The sequence below is a fragment of the Capra hircus genome, chromosome 17 (genome assembly GCF_001704415.2).
Source record: "Capra hircus breed San Clemente chromosome 17, ASM170441v1, whole genome shotgun sequence".
Classification (NCBI taxonomy): domain Eukaryota; kingdom Metazoa; phylum Chordata; class Mammalia; order Artiodactyla; family Bovidae; genus Capra; species Capra hircus.
In genome coordinates, this window is record NC_030824.1 from 60,583,275 (window position 1) to 60,599,069 (window position 15,795).

Sequence of the window (15,795 nt, forward strand, 5' to 3'; positions counted from 1 at the left end):
ATCCTCTGGGTTTCTCCAGCCAGAGCTGGAGCATCAGTTCAGGGCGTCTGATGGGCTGACTGGGCTTTGGGATGTTTATACTGGAAATCTCGGCACCTATGTGGATATCCCAAGCCTCGGGAGACGCTGTCACATGTAATGTGCCCCTCATGATAGCTGGAACTTGAATTGGCCCACCTTCTGACCTGAGTGAGCAGAGATCGGGAGAGTGCTTTTGGGAGCAATATAGATATTTCTCCAGCAACTGCTCCATCCTAGAACATAGCAGACAAACTCCCAGGGAGTGCCCAGGTGGGATGCCGGGCCCCTTGGCCGAGGAGCTGGGTTGTGTCTCATCACAGCTCATGTGGAGGAGAGCTCCACAGCTCTGGCATCTGGGGAGGAATCAGTTCATGCTAAACCTCGACTGGAAGCAAGGACGCCCGTGGTCACTCCATCTGTCTTTCCAGGTCTCTCGGCAGCCCAGCGGAAGTTCGCACACTCCCTCAGAGACTTCAAATTTGAGTTTATCGGAGATGCAGAGACTGACGATGAACGCTGCATAGGTGCGTAAAGATGAGGTTTTCGTTGGCTTTCCTTTGCTTTGGCCACAAAATAATGATGCCTTTCTCCTTACAGATGCTTCCTTGCGTGAATTTTCTAATTTTTTGAAGAATCTGGAAGAGCAGAGGGAGATCATGGTGAGTGGTGGGGTGTTCATGGACACATCCGTCTTTAAATGGGGGGACATCTGAGTGTAGAAGCTGGTTCTGGAGGAGGTTTTGGTGCATATATCTGCGGATGAGTAGAACCTGGTAATGCAAACAAGCCTGGGTGAGGTTTGGGGAGCCTGGACTTCTAGTTCCGCAGTGGTGCTGCTCATGGTGAGATCTTGGACAAGTTTCTGAACCTCTCAACCAAAGCCCTGTGTCTTCATCTGTAAAAGGGTGTTTTGAACTGTATCAACACTTCCTAGATTTTTGTTAGCCCTGGAGCAGTTGCATTGAAATCAGGTCTCAGGAAGAATCATCTTAACATATCACGAAGACAAAAGCAGGAAACTGACGGAAGGACTTCCCTGCCAGTTTGGTGGTTAAGAATCCATCTGCTAATGCAGGGCACATGGCTTTGGTCCCTGGTCTGGGAGCTAAGATCCCACGTGTCTCGGGGCATCTAAGCCTTTGAGCTGCAACTGCTAAGCCCACACCACAACTACTGAGCTTGTGTACCCTAGACCCTGTGTGCTGCAACAAGAGAAACCACTGCAACGAGAAACCCACACGCTGCAACTAGAGAGTGGCCCCTACTCACCCCAGCTAGAGAAAACTCATGGGCAGCAACAAAGAGCCAGTGCAATTAAAAAAAAAAAAAAAAAAAACCAACAAAAAGGACAACTTATGGAGAGGCAGAGGGATAGCCGGGCAGTGTTGGAACTTGCCTCATTCCGTGGGTTTCTAGGCTGTGTGCAGAGGAAGAGAACTTGAGCTTGCAAGACTTTAAAATCCCACTTTGCCTTGAAATACACTATCCCAACAGGAGTAGTAATAGCCCCCCTCCGTGGAGTGCCCTCCTTGTGCCCAGGGCTCTGCTGAGTGAACTGTGTGCATGATCTCATTTCACATGAATTCTGAGCGCGTTGAATAGTATTTACCAACATTTCTTAAAAACTTGTATTTGTCTCCTGACATTCATTCACTCAACAGAGATTTACAGCAGAATCCCCATTGGATTATGATACACTGTACTGTCACCAGGTTTTTCAGGCCTTAAAAAAAAAAGACAGTCTATTTTTTCTGTGTTCTCGAGAATGAGTACTTCCTAGAATTGTGTTAAAGTCTAAGTGTATAAGCTGGAGGAGGAAGTGGCAACCCACTCCAGTATTCTTGCCTAGAGAATCCCATGGACAGAGGAGCCTGGTGGGCTCCAGTCCTGGGGGTTGTAAAGAGTCAGATGTGACTGAGCGTGCACACGTAAGTGTTTGAGAGAGTTCGGCTGTGGTGGTCATACTCCTGAACGTGACAGCTGAGAGAATTGACCCTCACCCTGTGCCTGGTGCTGGTCTAGGCTGTGTACCTGTTACTCAGCCCTTTAATTCTCATATCAGCCTTGTGATATAGACCCTGTGATTGCCCCCGGATTCACAGATGCGGAAACAGGTGCAGTGCCTTGCCCAGGATCACGTGGCAGCTGAGGGCCAGAGTTAGGTTGGGCTAGAACCAGACGCTCTGATCCGCCTGCCCGCTTCCTAGATGTTGCTGTCACAAGGCCAGCTTCTGGTCGGGATTTCTAGCTGGTAGGATTGTAGTAGGAGAAGGAGGAGCAAGGCGCTGATTGTTTTTACCCCAAGTTGCACAACCAAATGTTGTTTATTTTTAAAACCTATTTTTAATTAAAAATTTTTTATTGGTGTATAGTTAATTTACAATATGGTATTAATTTCAAGTGTACATCAAAGTCAATCAGTTATACATACACAAATACATCTACTCTTTTTAAGATTCTTCTCCCGTATAGGCCATTATAGAGTGTTGAGTAGAGTTTCTGGTGCTTGCTCTACAGGGGGTCCTTATTAGTCTATTTTATCTACTAATAGTATAGTAGTAAAATATCAGTAGAAAGCACTGATATTTTACTTAAAATAACCAATACCCATGGCCTCTAAAGGGTGTAGCGTCATTCACACTGCACCCTAAATTCTGAGATGAGTTGTGTCTGTTGTAAATACTGAAGCGGGCACGTGAAGGTACTGTGCTTGCACTGGGTTCTTTTCTGGTACAAACTGACATATTCAGCTATTATTAATATGCCCCTGTAGTCACTGATTCTTCAGCTCTTTAGAACAGTCTAAATGTCAGAGTGCCATGAAATCACCCTGTTAGGGCATGAAGTGGGTGTGGGCGTGTGGGTGGGGAAAGCGCACGTTCTTAGTTAATGTTAACAGTATCAGTGTTTTGTTCTCAACCCTCTTTGACCTTTAGTCCTATTTTCCTGAGCATTCTGCATGTGTCTTTGATCTGCTTTTATGCTTCAGTTACTCTAGAGAATCTGAGCGCACAAAGTCCCTGCCCTCAGGGAGGTTATAGTTTGGAAAGGAGAGGTGATAGACAAACTTGCTGTCAAGTAGCAGTAAGCTACAAAATAAAACTGAGGGAATTACCTGGCAGTCCAGTGTTTAGAACTCTGCTCTCACTGCTGAGAGCCTGGGTTCAATTCCTGGTCTGGGAACTAAGAGCCCACAAGCCACCTGATGAGGCCAAAGAAAAAAAAAGGAAAGAAAAGAAAAACACAATTGAGAAGGGCAAGGAGCCAGGGAGCGGGTCGGGGCACTGTTACCTCTAGAGTGGCGTGGGAAGGAAATCTTTGCAGTGGAGAACTATGATGGCATCTTGGTACCCGGGGGAGGAGATGTTTAGGCAGAACGGTGCTGGAGTTTAACTCTACAGAAACACAGGGTGATATTCTGTAGCTGGTGCTCTGTATTCGTGGAGTTTGCCTTGGCAGATCAAAAGTATTTGAAAAAAAATTCCGGCAAGTTCCAAAAAGTAAAACTTGCATTTTCTACATGCTGAAACTCTTTGTCTATCATATACTATACATCGTAGTCACAACTATTTACATAGTATGTTCATTAGGCCTTATTGTGCTTTTCAGATATTGTGTTTTTATTGCAGGTTTGTGGCGACCTTAAGTTAAGCAAGTCTTTAGGTGCCATCTTCCCAATGACATTTGCTCCCTTTTCGACTCGGTCTCATTTTGATAGTTGTTAAAGTTCAAACTTTTTCACTGTTAATACATGTGTTGTGGCCGTCTGTGATCAGTGATCTTTGATGGCACTGTGGCAAAGAGATCATGACTCACTGACGGCTCAGATGATGGTTAGCATTTTATAGCAGTAAAGTATTTCTAAATTAAGGTATGTATATTGCTTTTTAAAGATATAATGCTATTGCACACTCAGTGAACTGGTGGCTCAGATGGTAAAGAATCTGCCTATAATGTGGATGACCCAGGTTTGATCCCTGGGCTGGGAAGATTCCTGGAGAAGGAAATGGCAACCTGCCCAAGTATTCTTGCCTGGAGAATCCCATGGATGGAGGAGCCTGGTGGGCTACAGTCCATGGGGTCACAAAGCGTTGTACATGACTGAGCAACTAACACTTTCCCTTCATATTAAAAACAGCTGTGTCTACTGGAAAATCACAAAATACGTGTGACTTGCTTTCTTGCAACATTTGCGTTATTACAGTTATCTGGAATTGAGCCTGCAATTCCAGTTTTCTAAAATTGAACCTCTAAGGTCTGTCTGCTTTTATTATGTATTGCAAGTCATCTACAGATGATTTAAAGTATATAGGAGGATACGTATAGGTTATATGCAAGTATTATGCCATTTTTATGTAAGGGACTTCAGCATCCTTGGATTTTGGTGTCCGTGGCAATCCTTGAACAGTCGCCACTGGATTCTGAGGGACAACGGTATCTCTGGTTTCTGTGCCTTGAGACGAATTGGCTGGAATGTGGTCTTGGCTCCAGGCTGTCTGATAAAGAAAAGTGTGGATCTCAGAGCTGTTGGAAAGCTGACCTGTTGATTGAATCTTCAGCGGTGCCGGGGGTTGATTGGGCCTCTGTCTCAGGCAGAATGAAGATGACAGGGCTGGGTTTCCAGTGCAGGGTAGAAGTAAGAACGGGATGGTGTCTGTGTGAGGCCATGAGCCTCAGAAAGGAATGGGACAGCATGTCACAGCCCCTGTGTGGGGACGGCAGCTCCCAGACGGCAGGAGACAAACCAGAGCCAGAAAGCAGTGGAGGGCGGCCGCCACCGACCAGGGAGTGCAGCGGACACCTAGTGCTTCCCTAAAGTCAGTGTCTAAACTGTTTAGTTTGGAAAATTGTGAGCACGTGCAGACGGAGAAATAGAATTAAACTACGCATCCTCAGTGCTCGCCTTCAGTGGGCACTGCCGCACAGGCAGTCCTGTTTCTCCTGAACTCCTCACCACCCCACCCCATTATTTTGACAGAGAGTCCAGTATTATATTGTTTTGTCATAACTCTCAAAGAGAATGCTCTTTTGAACTACAATATCCTTGTCAAAGATGGGCTCAATAAAGGACAGAAATGGTATGGACCTGACAGAAGCAGAAGATATTAAGAAGAGGTGGCAAGAATACACAGAAGAACTGTACGAAAAAGATCTTCACGACCCAGATGATCACGATGGTGTGATCACTCACCTAGAGCCAGACATCCTAGAATGTGAAGTCCAGTGGGCCTTAGGAAGCATCACTGCGAACAAAGCTAGTGGAGATGATGGAATTCCAGTTGAGCTATTTCAAATCCTGAAAGAGGATGCTGTGAAAGTGCTGTGCTCAATATGTCAGCAAATTTGGAAAACTCAGCAGTGGCCATAGGACTGGAAAAGGTCAGTTTTCATTCCAGTCCCAGAGAAAGGCAATGCCGAAGAATGTTCAAACTACTGCAGAATTGCACTCATCTCATACACTAGTAAAGTGATGCTTAAAATTCTCCAAGCCAGGCTTCAGCAATACGTGAACCGTGAACTTCCATATGAACAAACTGGTTTTAGAAAAGGCAGAGGAACAAGAGATCAAATTGCCAACATCTGCTGGATCATCAAAACAGCAAGAGAGTTCGAGAAAAACATCTATTTCTGCTTTATTGACTATGCCAAAGCCTTTGACTGTGTGGATCACAATAAACTGTGGAAAATTCTGAGAGAGATGGGAATACCAGACCACCTGACCTGTCTCTTGAGAAACCTGTATGCAGGTCAGGAAGCAAGAGTTAGAACTGGACATGAAACAACAGACTGGTTCCAAATAGGAAAAGGAGTACGTCAAGGCTGTATATTGTCACCCTGCTTATTTAACTTATATGCAGAGTACATCATGAGAAACGCTGGGCTGGAGGAAGCACAAGCTGGAATCAAGATTGGCAGGAGAAATATCAATAACCTCAGATATGCAGATGACACCATTCTTATGGCAGAAAGTGAAGAAGAACTAAAGAGCCTCTTGATGAAAGTGAAAGAGGAGAGTGAAAAAGTTGGCTTAAAGCTCAACATTCAGAAAACGAAGATCATGGCATCTGGTCCCATCACTTCATGGTAAATAGATGGGGAAACAGTGGCTGACTTTATTTTTTGGGGCTCAAAAATCACTGCAGATGGTGATTTTAGCCATGAAATTAAAAGACGCTTACTCCTTGGAAGGAAAGTTATGATCAATCTAGACAGCATATTAAAAAGCAGAGACATTGCTTTGTCAACGAAGGTCCATCTAGTCAAGGCTATGGTTTTTCCTGTGGTCATGTATGGATGTGAGAGTTGGACTGTGAAGAAAGCTGAGCATCGAAGAACTGATGCTTTTGAACTGTGGTGTTGGAGAAGACTCTTGAGAGTCCCTTGGACTGCAAGGAGATCCAACCAGTCCATCCTAAAGATCAGTCCTGGGTGTTCATTGGAGGGACTGATGTTGAAGCTGAAACTCCAGTACTTTGGCCACCTCATGCGAAGAGTTGACTCATTTGAAAAGACCCTGATACTGGGAAAGATTGAGGACAGGAGGAAAAGTGGATGACAGAGGATGAGATGGTTGGATGGCATCACCGACTCAATGGACATGGGTTTGGGTGAACTCCGGGAGTTGGTGATGGACAGGGAGGCCTGGCGTGCTGCGGTTCGTGGAGTCGCAAAGAGTTGGACACGACTCAGCGACTGAACTGAACTGAATCCTTGTCACACCTAAAAATAAACAGTAGTTCTTTGAGGTTACAAAAAATTAGGCCATATTCATTTTTACCCATGAGTATCATGGGAAAATGTAAATACGGCCCTGAGTATTTGCATTTTTGTCTCTTCTGTTACCTCCTTCCCATAACAGTTGGATTTGTTGGAATCTGGATCCAAAGACACTGCATTTGATTGATAAGTTTCTAAGTCCATTTAATATATAGATTTTTCTTTGTCTCTTTCCCTCTTGACTTGAATTCCTGATATTGTTCCATTTGTTAATAGCACTACTACCTGAGTTATCAGTGAGTTATAATAATAAAATGAATAATGATGAGTGTTAAAAAATGGCATTTAACCCATGTTGACATTATTTGGTGTTTCTTTCTAACTTTATAGTCAGTGATTGCTTGTTTTTAAACCATGAACATCACATGGCATTATTGTGGCTACTTTTGTTACATAACCTTTGATCACTTAGTCAACAAAACATCTTTGATGCTTTACCAGAATCCAGCCTGAAACTTTTGAGTAAGAAAAGAGAGGTGCCTCAACAAGTGTCCAATGTGGTCTTGAGTAACTGGTAAAAAGTGAATTAAAATTTGTTATAGTAAGTGCTAAACAGAAGTACAGGGTGTGGTTGCCTGGAGAGGCGAGTAGCGGAGCCTGTGCTTCCTGGGAAGGGCTTTATGAAAGAAGTTGTGTTTGAACCGGAGTTTGTGGGCTAGAGACTTGGGGGTGGGGTTCTTTGCATAGTTTAACAAACTCATACCCGCAAGCACAGTGACAAGGAAGTTTTTTCAGGAGCTAAAATGGATGCTAGTATTTTCTGAGAACTTTGGAAAACTCTTGTTTTTCTTAAAATTGTTACAAAACAGCAGCATGTTAAAAGTCACATATTTAAGAAAAAGAGCATGGAAAATGGCAGCTGTGAAATAGAGGTAGAGATACTCTGAAATTGGTTCTAAGAGTTTAGCAAAATCTTCATGTCACGTAATCTTTAAAAGTGATTAGTCAGTAGATATGTGAAAAGATGCTCCATGTCAGTAATTATTGGAGAAAGGCAAATCAAAACTGCAGCGAGGCAACATCTCATTCTGAGCAGAATGGCCATCATCAGAATATCTACAAATGAATGTTGGAGAGGGTGCAGAGAAAAAGGAACCGTCCTGCATGGCTGGTGAGGATGTAAAATGGTGCAGCCAGTATGGAGAGCAATATGATGGTTCCTCAAAGGAATAAAGATAGAGTTACCATATGATCTGGAGATCCGACTCTTGAGCACACATCTGGACAGAACTATGATTCAGAAAGATATATGAACCTGTATATTCACACAGCACTGTTTGCAGTGGGCAGGACATGGAAGCAACCTAAATGTCCACTGATGGATGAATGGATAAAGAAGATGTGGTGTGTAGATACCACCCCCCTTCCATACACTGGAATGTTACTCAGCCATAAAGAAGAACAAAATAATGCCGTTTGTGGCAACATGGATGGAAATAGAGGGTATCATGCTAAGTGAAGTAAGTCAGAAAGAGACAAATACCGTATGATATCACTGATGTGTGAAGTCTAAAACAGGGCACCAATGAACCTGTGTGTGAAACAGAAGCAGACTCATGGACATCAGGCTTGTGGTTGCTGAGGGGAGTGGGGGGAGGGATAGGCTGGGAGTTTGGGATTAGCAGATGCAAACTCTTACATATAGACTGCTTAAACAACAAGATCCTACTCTGTAGCACAGGAACTATATTCAATATCCTGAGATAAACCATAATGGAAAAGAATATGAAAAAGAATATGTATGTATAACTGAATTACTTTTCTGTTTAGCAGAAATTAACAGCGTAAACCAATTGTCCTTCAATTTTTAAAACAGTGATGAGTATTTCCTGAAGTCCTAAATTAAATGATGGTACAGGATAATACTTATATATTTACAATTAAGTCATTAATATAATCTGTGTTTTAGAAGGCAAAGACTGGTACCACATATTTTTTAAAAAGCTTCCCATCTCCTAAATAAATGTTAAAATATGTTTCGGGGCTTTAAGGGATAAAGACATGAGCCTGGGCGCTGAGCCATCAGGAACACATGCTTCTCTCTTTTGAGGTGCCAGGTGTGTATGATGGCATGCCTCATGTATGCCTCAGTGGGCTGGATACATGTATGTAGTTCGGCAAACACTCTCTGTCAAGGGCCATCAAGACAAAGGCGTAGTTCTGAGCCTTGAGTGGTTAGTGCTGCACTGGGGAGATCGCCTAATGTGTGCATTGTGGAAAGTTACTGAGGAATTCGGGGAAGGCACTTTAGAGACGTTGTTTCTGATCTGAGTTGATATATTGGAGTTAGCCGGGGAATGAAAGATGGAAATGAAGCCCCGGTTTCGTTTCGCTTCTTTTCTTTTTTTTTTCACATTTACTCATTTGGCTGCTCGGGGTCTCAGTTGTGTCATATGGGATCTTTAGTTGCAGCATGTGGGATCTGGTTCCCTGACCAGGGATTGAACCCGGGCGCGCTGCATTGGGAACGCAGAGTATTAGCCATTGGACCAGCAGGGAAATCCACAGTTTCTTCCTTCAGGGAAAATGGATTGAATGTGGAGAAGAGGGAAGCTGTGTTTGCATATCCTCCCCCCACCAATGGTGTCCAGCTCTGTAGCTGTTAAAATGAAGTGTCAGAAAGTGGAGAGAATGCCGGTCTAGGAAGTCAGTGGTTCCCTCCATGCGTGAAAATCAAATTTCTATGAACGGATGTGCCGTGTCCTTGAAAAGGCCAATATTGCCCTTTTTCAGGACAGCGTTTCCAAGTGAGTAGTTTTTTCCTGATCACATTGCCAACTGTTGAGGTGGAGAGCCAAGTCCACGGGATGCCTGTGTCACTTCCGTACATATCCCCTGAGAGAAGTCCTGTGTGGTGTTCCCCTGCCAGAATTCCGGACATGCTCTCCCTGGCGGGGCAGGACATGCCGTACTTATCTGCAGTGGGCAGCTGGCCAGGAATTTAGGGACGTTTAAAATAGTGCTGTTGTGTTGATGATGTTCTTTTGAAGGCCCTTCATGTTGTATTTACTTCTCCATGTGAGTCCTGTCATCCTGCCTTTTTAATTTTTGTCCGTTGCTGTAAATCGGGGATTTTTCAGTGCTGCTGAGTATCTGGGAGTTCTGGTACATCAGGGCAGTTGCACGAGGCCCAGAGGTGCAGGGAAGCTTGGGGGAGGCGGGTGTGTCTGGAGAGAGAAGCGAGAGCTTGCCCAATGGTGTCCAGACGTAGGCGGGCATCTTGTCCCTCAGTTGCATCCTTCTCCCTCTTGAGCTGTCTGTGTGTGCACAGAATCTTCAGGCTTTTGAGACCTCTTCCTTTCTGTTTTTTCTTTGGCATGTTTTTCCCCACCATGGATTTTACTTTTGTGAACACACTGGGCCAGGAAACACTTGCTGGGTGATGGACCCTGAGCTTATGTCCTGATAAAGAAAGCACTAGGTTGAGTCCTGAAGACTTTAGTTAATATTGGGTTGGCCAAAAAGTTAGTTTGGGTTTTTCTGTACACTCTTACAGACCCAGTGGACTTTTTGTCTAACCCAGCAGTTTGGATGCTTCCAGGCAAGGCACGATGGGTGTTTCCTCAACTCATTCTGACATGCTTCACTCCTTTCTCATCATTCTTATATTGTCTCAAGGATCTTCTGGAAGCATTTGCTTATGTGATTTCTGTATCTTTTGGGGGTTTTGACCCTGATTTTTGTTTCAAACTTTCAGTGACAATTTTAAAGTTTCAAAAATGCTTCATGGTGTTATTAAAACAATATATGTGGGTTGTGTGTGCGTTGGTCACTCAGTCGTGTCTGATTCTCTGTGACCCCACCGGCTGCAGCCCGTCAGGCTCCTCTGTCCATGGAGTTTTCCAGGCAAGAATACTAGAGTGGGTTGCCATTTCCTTCTCCAGGAGATCATCCTGAGCCAGGAATCAAACCTGGGTCTTCCGCGTTGCAGGCAGACTCTTTACTGATTGAACCACTAGTGAAGCCCATGCGTGTTAACGTGAACTAAGTATCGTTTACCACTGGGAGAAATTTCCGTGACATTCTGTCTTTACTACCACTTTAGGTGGTGCTTCTCCAGGCGGGGTGCCTGGACCAGTGGTGGAACTGGGAACTTGCTGGAAACGCAGACTTCTCGGCGCCTCTCCAGACCTACTGAGTCAGGAACTCTGGGGTGGGGCACAGCAGGCTGTGTTTTAATAACCCCTCCAGGTTGTTGTGTGGCATTTCTACCTCTGCACCACTGGCTTGGGGTGCTCGAGAAATCTCCACTGGCCTTCTTAGTCTGGGAGCTGGATCTATCTGAAAGTTTCTGCTGTTGTTGAGTCTCTCAGTTGTGTCCCACTCTTTGTGACCCTGTGAACTGCAGCAAGCCAGGCTTCCCTGCCCTTCACTATCTCCTGCAGCTTGCTCAAACTTATGTCCACTGAGTCAGTGGTGCCATCCAACCATCTCACCCTCTGTCACCCCCTTCTCCTCTTGTCTTTGATCTTTCTCCGCATCAGGGTCTTTTCCAGTGAGCCGGCTCTTCACATCAGGTGGCCAAAGTATTGGAGTTTCAGCATCAGCCCTTCCAATGAATATTTAGGGCTGATTTCCTTTATGATTAACTGGTTTGATCTCCTTGCTGTCCATGGGACTCTCCAGAGTCTTCTCCAGCACCACAGTCTGAAAGCTGGAGCCACTGTGAATTGCTTTTTGGTGACTTTGTGCCTCTCAGGAGGTTACAGTAGTCTTTATGACCCTAAGTTTTAACTTGTCATTTCCAAAGTATTTTGGACTATATCTAGTTTGCTTTAGTGGAGCGGATTTCTGCTGTTAGAAATTTTACATATTTATTTATTTGCATCAGGTCTTAGTTGCAGCACGCGAGATCTCTGTTGCGTCTTGTGGAATCTCCTGTTGAGGCACGTGGGCCTCGTAGTTGTGGTGCAGGGGCTTGGTTGCCCCTCGGCATGTGGGATCTAGCTCCCTGAGCAGGGATCTAACTCAAGTCTCCTGTAGTGCAAGGTGGATTCTTAACCACTGGACCACCAGGAAAGTCCCTTTGCTGCTAGGAATTTACAGTGTTCTTTAGTTTGTGTTTAGTAATTGTTTCCGAATTCCTGTAAAGACATTACATGCCATTAGAAATACTGCCTTTCATGTCATCTATTTATATTTTATACAGTATATTAAACCTAATTTAATTAGTTCTGTTACAGATAAATGAATCCCTTGGCAGGCACAATTCAGGTGGGAAAGAATCTGCCTTCAACTTATTTATGAAAACTTTTCTCAGTTCAGTGTAAAAACTGTCAGTGATCTATATTTATGAAGAATTTTTCTCATAACTGACCTTTACAACTTGACAACACTGTTTTTCTGGGAAATCCGCTATAATTCAGCCACACGCAGATGTCATGGTGAACCTTGTTCTTCAGGAATGCACCTTTTGAGAGTTGGATTTTTTTCTGACCTAGAATCCTATAGAGCTGGGGTCCCCAACTTCCGGATCTAATGCTGCTGATCTGAGGTGGAGCTGATGTCATAATCAAAACAGAAACAAAGTGTACAATAAATGTAATGCGCTTGAACCATTCTGATACCACCCCTGCGACTTGTGTGTGGACATCCCCGGTGGGTGGCCTGGGCTGCTCCCTGGCCCTCTCGCGTGAGGCCTGGCCTCCTGACTCAGTGTTCTCACTGCTGGTGACTCAGGGTCATCTGTGGCCTTGCAGCCCTGTCATCGTCAGATGCTACTTCCCTTGAAACTTGTGGTTCCTGAATTTCAGCTGCTTGGGCTTCTCCTCTGCTTCTGAGGAATCAGCCAGCTCTTGGGATGAACCACTTAGTACTGATGTGAAGGAGTAAAAAGCAGGCCTGGACCTTTCCACTTGCCCCCGCCTCCCACAGACACACACAGACACACACACTCGCTACACACATTCTCCCCCAGCAGGACCAGAATGTAACCAGCCTGCTCAGTCAGCCGTCTCATCCACATTAGTGGGAATCCGTTCAGCTGCGGCCACAGTTTCCTGAGGCAAAGACTTTGATTCAGGTCCTGTTGTGTAGCACTTCAGCAGTATGGCTTTGGCTCCTAAAACAGAGATGAGGGAGAGCTTAGGGGAAACTTGGGTGTTATCCCATCATTACAAAAAACGAAAGGAACAGGAACTGGAAGAGGTGGAATGATTTGACTTGGGCTTCCTGGTGGCTCCGACGGTTAAGAATCCGCCTGCGATGCCGCAGACTCAGGTTCGATCCCTGAGTCAGAAAGATTCCCCTGGAGAAGGGAATGGCAACCCACTCCAGTATTCTTGCCTGGAGAATTCCATGGAATGATTTGACTTAGATCACAAAGTAAGTTGGTGACAGAGATACAAAGAGAATCTTTATCCTATCTTCTGGTAGTCCAGTGACAGTATTCCTTGCCTTTAGCTCCTCATGAGATTGAATACCCCCACCTCCACCTTTGAATATGGGTCAGATGTATGTGTTCTTACATCTGCTGCCCCTCCCCAGGCAGCGGTCAGGAAGAAGCATGAATTTGGTTGTTACCTGGCCTGTTTGGACAATGGTAACCTCTCACTATTTAGTCAACAGACCACTTAAGGACCACTGAAGGAAGAGAGATAAATTCTGCGGGTGGTTGGAACACCATTGAGGCCTTCTGGGTGGGTCAGGGAAGTGCCAGTATTATTACCTAAAGATCGGGTGCTATCATTTTGAAAGAAAAGCCGAGTACCACAATGGAGCATTCTTTAAAGAAATGATTCAGCTGTGGGACTCTTGATGGCACAGAAGGAAAACACATACGTGGGGAAAACCAGATATTGGTGACTGAGCTGAAACTGACTAAGAAGAGTTAGACTCTGAAGAAGCTTTAGAAATATGTGTGATATATTCTACCTATTGTTGTTTTAAAAATGTACGCCCAAGAAGGGAACATGAGGGTCTTCCCTGTGGTTCAATGCTTAAGACTTCCATGTAGAATGTGCAGGTTCGACCCTTGGTTGGGGAACTAAGATCCCATATGCCTCACGGCCAAAAACACAAAAACATAAAACAGAAGCAATATTACAACAACTGAACAGAGACTTTAAAAATGAGCCACATCAAAAAAAAAAAAAAAGATGTATGATAAAAATATATTTGACTTCCAAAGGTCATTTTCAGTAAATATAAAAGTTCTTAGAGTTGATAGTGAATGATGTTACTGGCAGCATTTCTTTTAATAGTATAGGAAAATATGGAGTGTCTTCGTTTTAGTGGCTTGTTAGATTTAATGAAACACAGTAGTACCGTTGTGGTGGGGACTGTTAGAGGCCCAGGGGAGAAGTGGAAGGAATATGGAATTGGGAGCAGAAGCAGACTTGATCTCCTGTTGCAGGAAGTGGAATCACCACTGGGCCTCATTGCTGCGAGGTTCCATCGCTGCATTAGTGTGGAGACCACGGTTCCCACATCTGCCCCCAGCCTGTGAATGAGCAGAGCAGAGGTACGAAAGCAGGCTCGTTCCTGGGGACTGGAGTCCTCTGGCAGGCAGCCAGGGCTCGAGCAGTCCCTGATGGCCTAGTCGAACCTTCTCTAGAACTGCACTGCAGTCTAACCCCACGGGCACCCGCCCCACGTTCCTTCCTTCCTTGTCTCCTTTCCCTGGGGCCAGACCTTCATGGACATCTAATGACTTCCGGCCTCCCCTGGCTCCTCCCCCTTTTTCTCTCATAGACATTTCTCAAATACCTTGTCCTTCTAATCCAGTCTTGGTGTCTGCTTTTTAGAGGACCTGGTCTAACCCTGTTCTGAAGGAGAGAGAATGTGTCCATATGTTGCAAGAAGGGGGGCCCCCTCCAGGACCTGAGAATGGGTTCTTGTTTAACACTCAGAAGTGAATTATTCAAGACACCCATACTGGCAAAGCAAGAGACTTTATTGGCAAGGGGCGCCTGGGTGGAGAGCAGCAGGGTCAAGGAACCCAGAAGGATGGCTCTGCCACGTGGCTCCCAGTTTTGGGGTTTTTAGTGATGGGGTTAGTTTCCAAGTTGTCTCCGGTCAATCATTCTGACTGATCACTCAGGCAAGATGGGTTCCAAAGAGGAGGATTCTGGGAGGACGTGTGGACTGGCATCTCCTGTGTCTTTTTACCTTTCCTGAACTCTTCCAGTTGGTGGGGGCTTGTTAGTTCCACGTTCCTTACCAGGAACTCCTGTTGCAAATGGTCACTATGGTGCTTGGCCAGGCTGAGCGGTTTCAGTCAGTGTTTCCCTTAACACATATGGGAAACTCAGCTTGGGCATTCATGGCGACTTTATCACCAGCAGCAGGCAATTGATCCAGAAATGCTGTTCTTTATATTATATAATTTTGTGAGAGACTCCCGCTTCGTAAAACAAACACCTTTGAATGCAATTATGAGCTGGGCAGAGTTCTAGCACCTGAGGATACAAGGAGAACCTAGGCCCTATTCCAGGATGAAGTGCTTAGCTCTTGGTTACGCAGCAGAGGATGAGTTATCAAGGGCCCTGCTGCCCCAGGCCTCGCAGAAGGGGTGGACAGCTCGCCTCTTTGTCATTGGTCAAAAGTGTAGGTGTTCTTTCCTGAATAGTTCTCCTTTCTACCTCTGTCTGTCTCTCATATTTTCTTTATTCAGCAATTTATTGTCTCCTTGTTCATGACGTCCCATTTCTAGCTATGCCACTGAGTTATACTGTTTACCTCAGAAATTAACATTTTCTTATTTACAGTTAAAAAAATCCCTCTAATTTTCTCAAGATACTTTTACAGCTTTGTGACAGGTTTAACTTTCACTCCTGTGGCATTTTATTCCTCCTCATGATGTTCTGCCCAAGTTTTTATTTTGTCTAAAAAATAGAAGCCAGGTTTTCATGGTCCCTCAGGCATAGAGGGAATGAGGCTCAAGGTTAAACATCCACACATCCCTATTAGGTTGGGCTAAGTCGTGTCCTGCCCTTTGAGACCCCGGGGGCTACAGCCTGCCAGGCTCCTCTATCCATGGAATTTTCCAGGCAGGGA

At 44.9% G+C, this 15,795-nt stretch overlaps 1 protein-coding gene across 2 annotated transcripts in view; it reads left to right on the plus strand.

Moving 5' to 3' along the window:
* The window catches only part of ARHGAP10 (Rho GTPase activating protein 10), a 381,488-nt gene that overhangs the window by 93,346 nt on the left and 272,347 nt on the right, over positions 1-15,795 (plus strand). For both annotated transcript variants that reach the window (XR_001919411.1, XM_018061589.1), the window contains exons 2-3: positions 450-545; positions 619-680. Coding sequence is in view for 1 of the 2 variants with exons in the window: in XM_018061589.1 (XP_017917078.1) it covers positions 450-545; positions 619-680 (158 nt within the window). In the remaining variant the exon portion in view is untranslated. The remainder of the gene's footprint in view (positions 1-449; positions 546-618; positions 681-15,795) is intronic.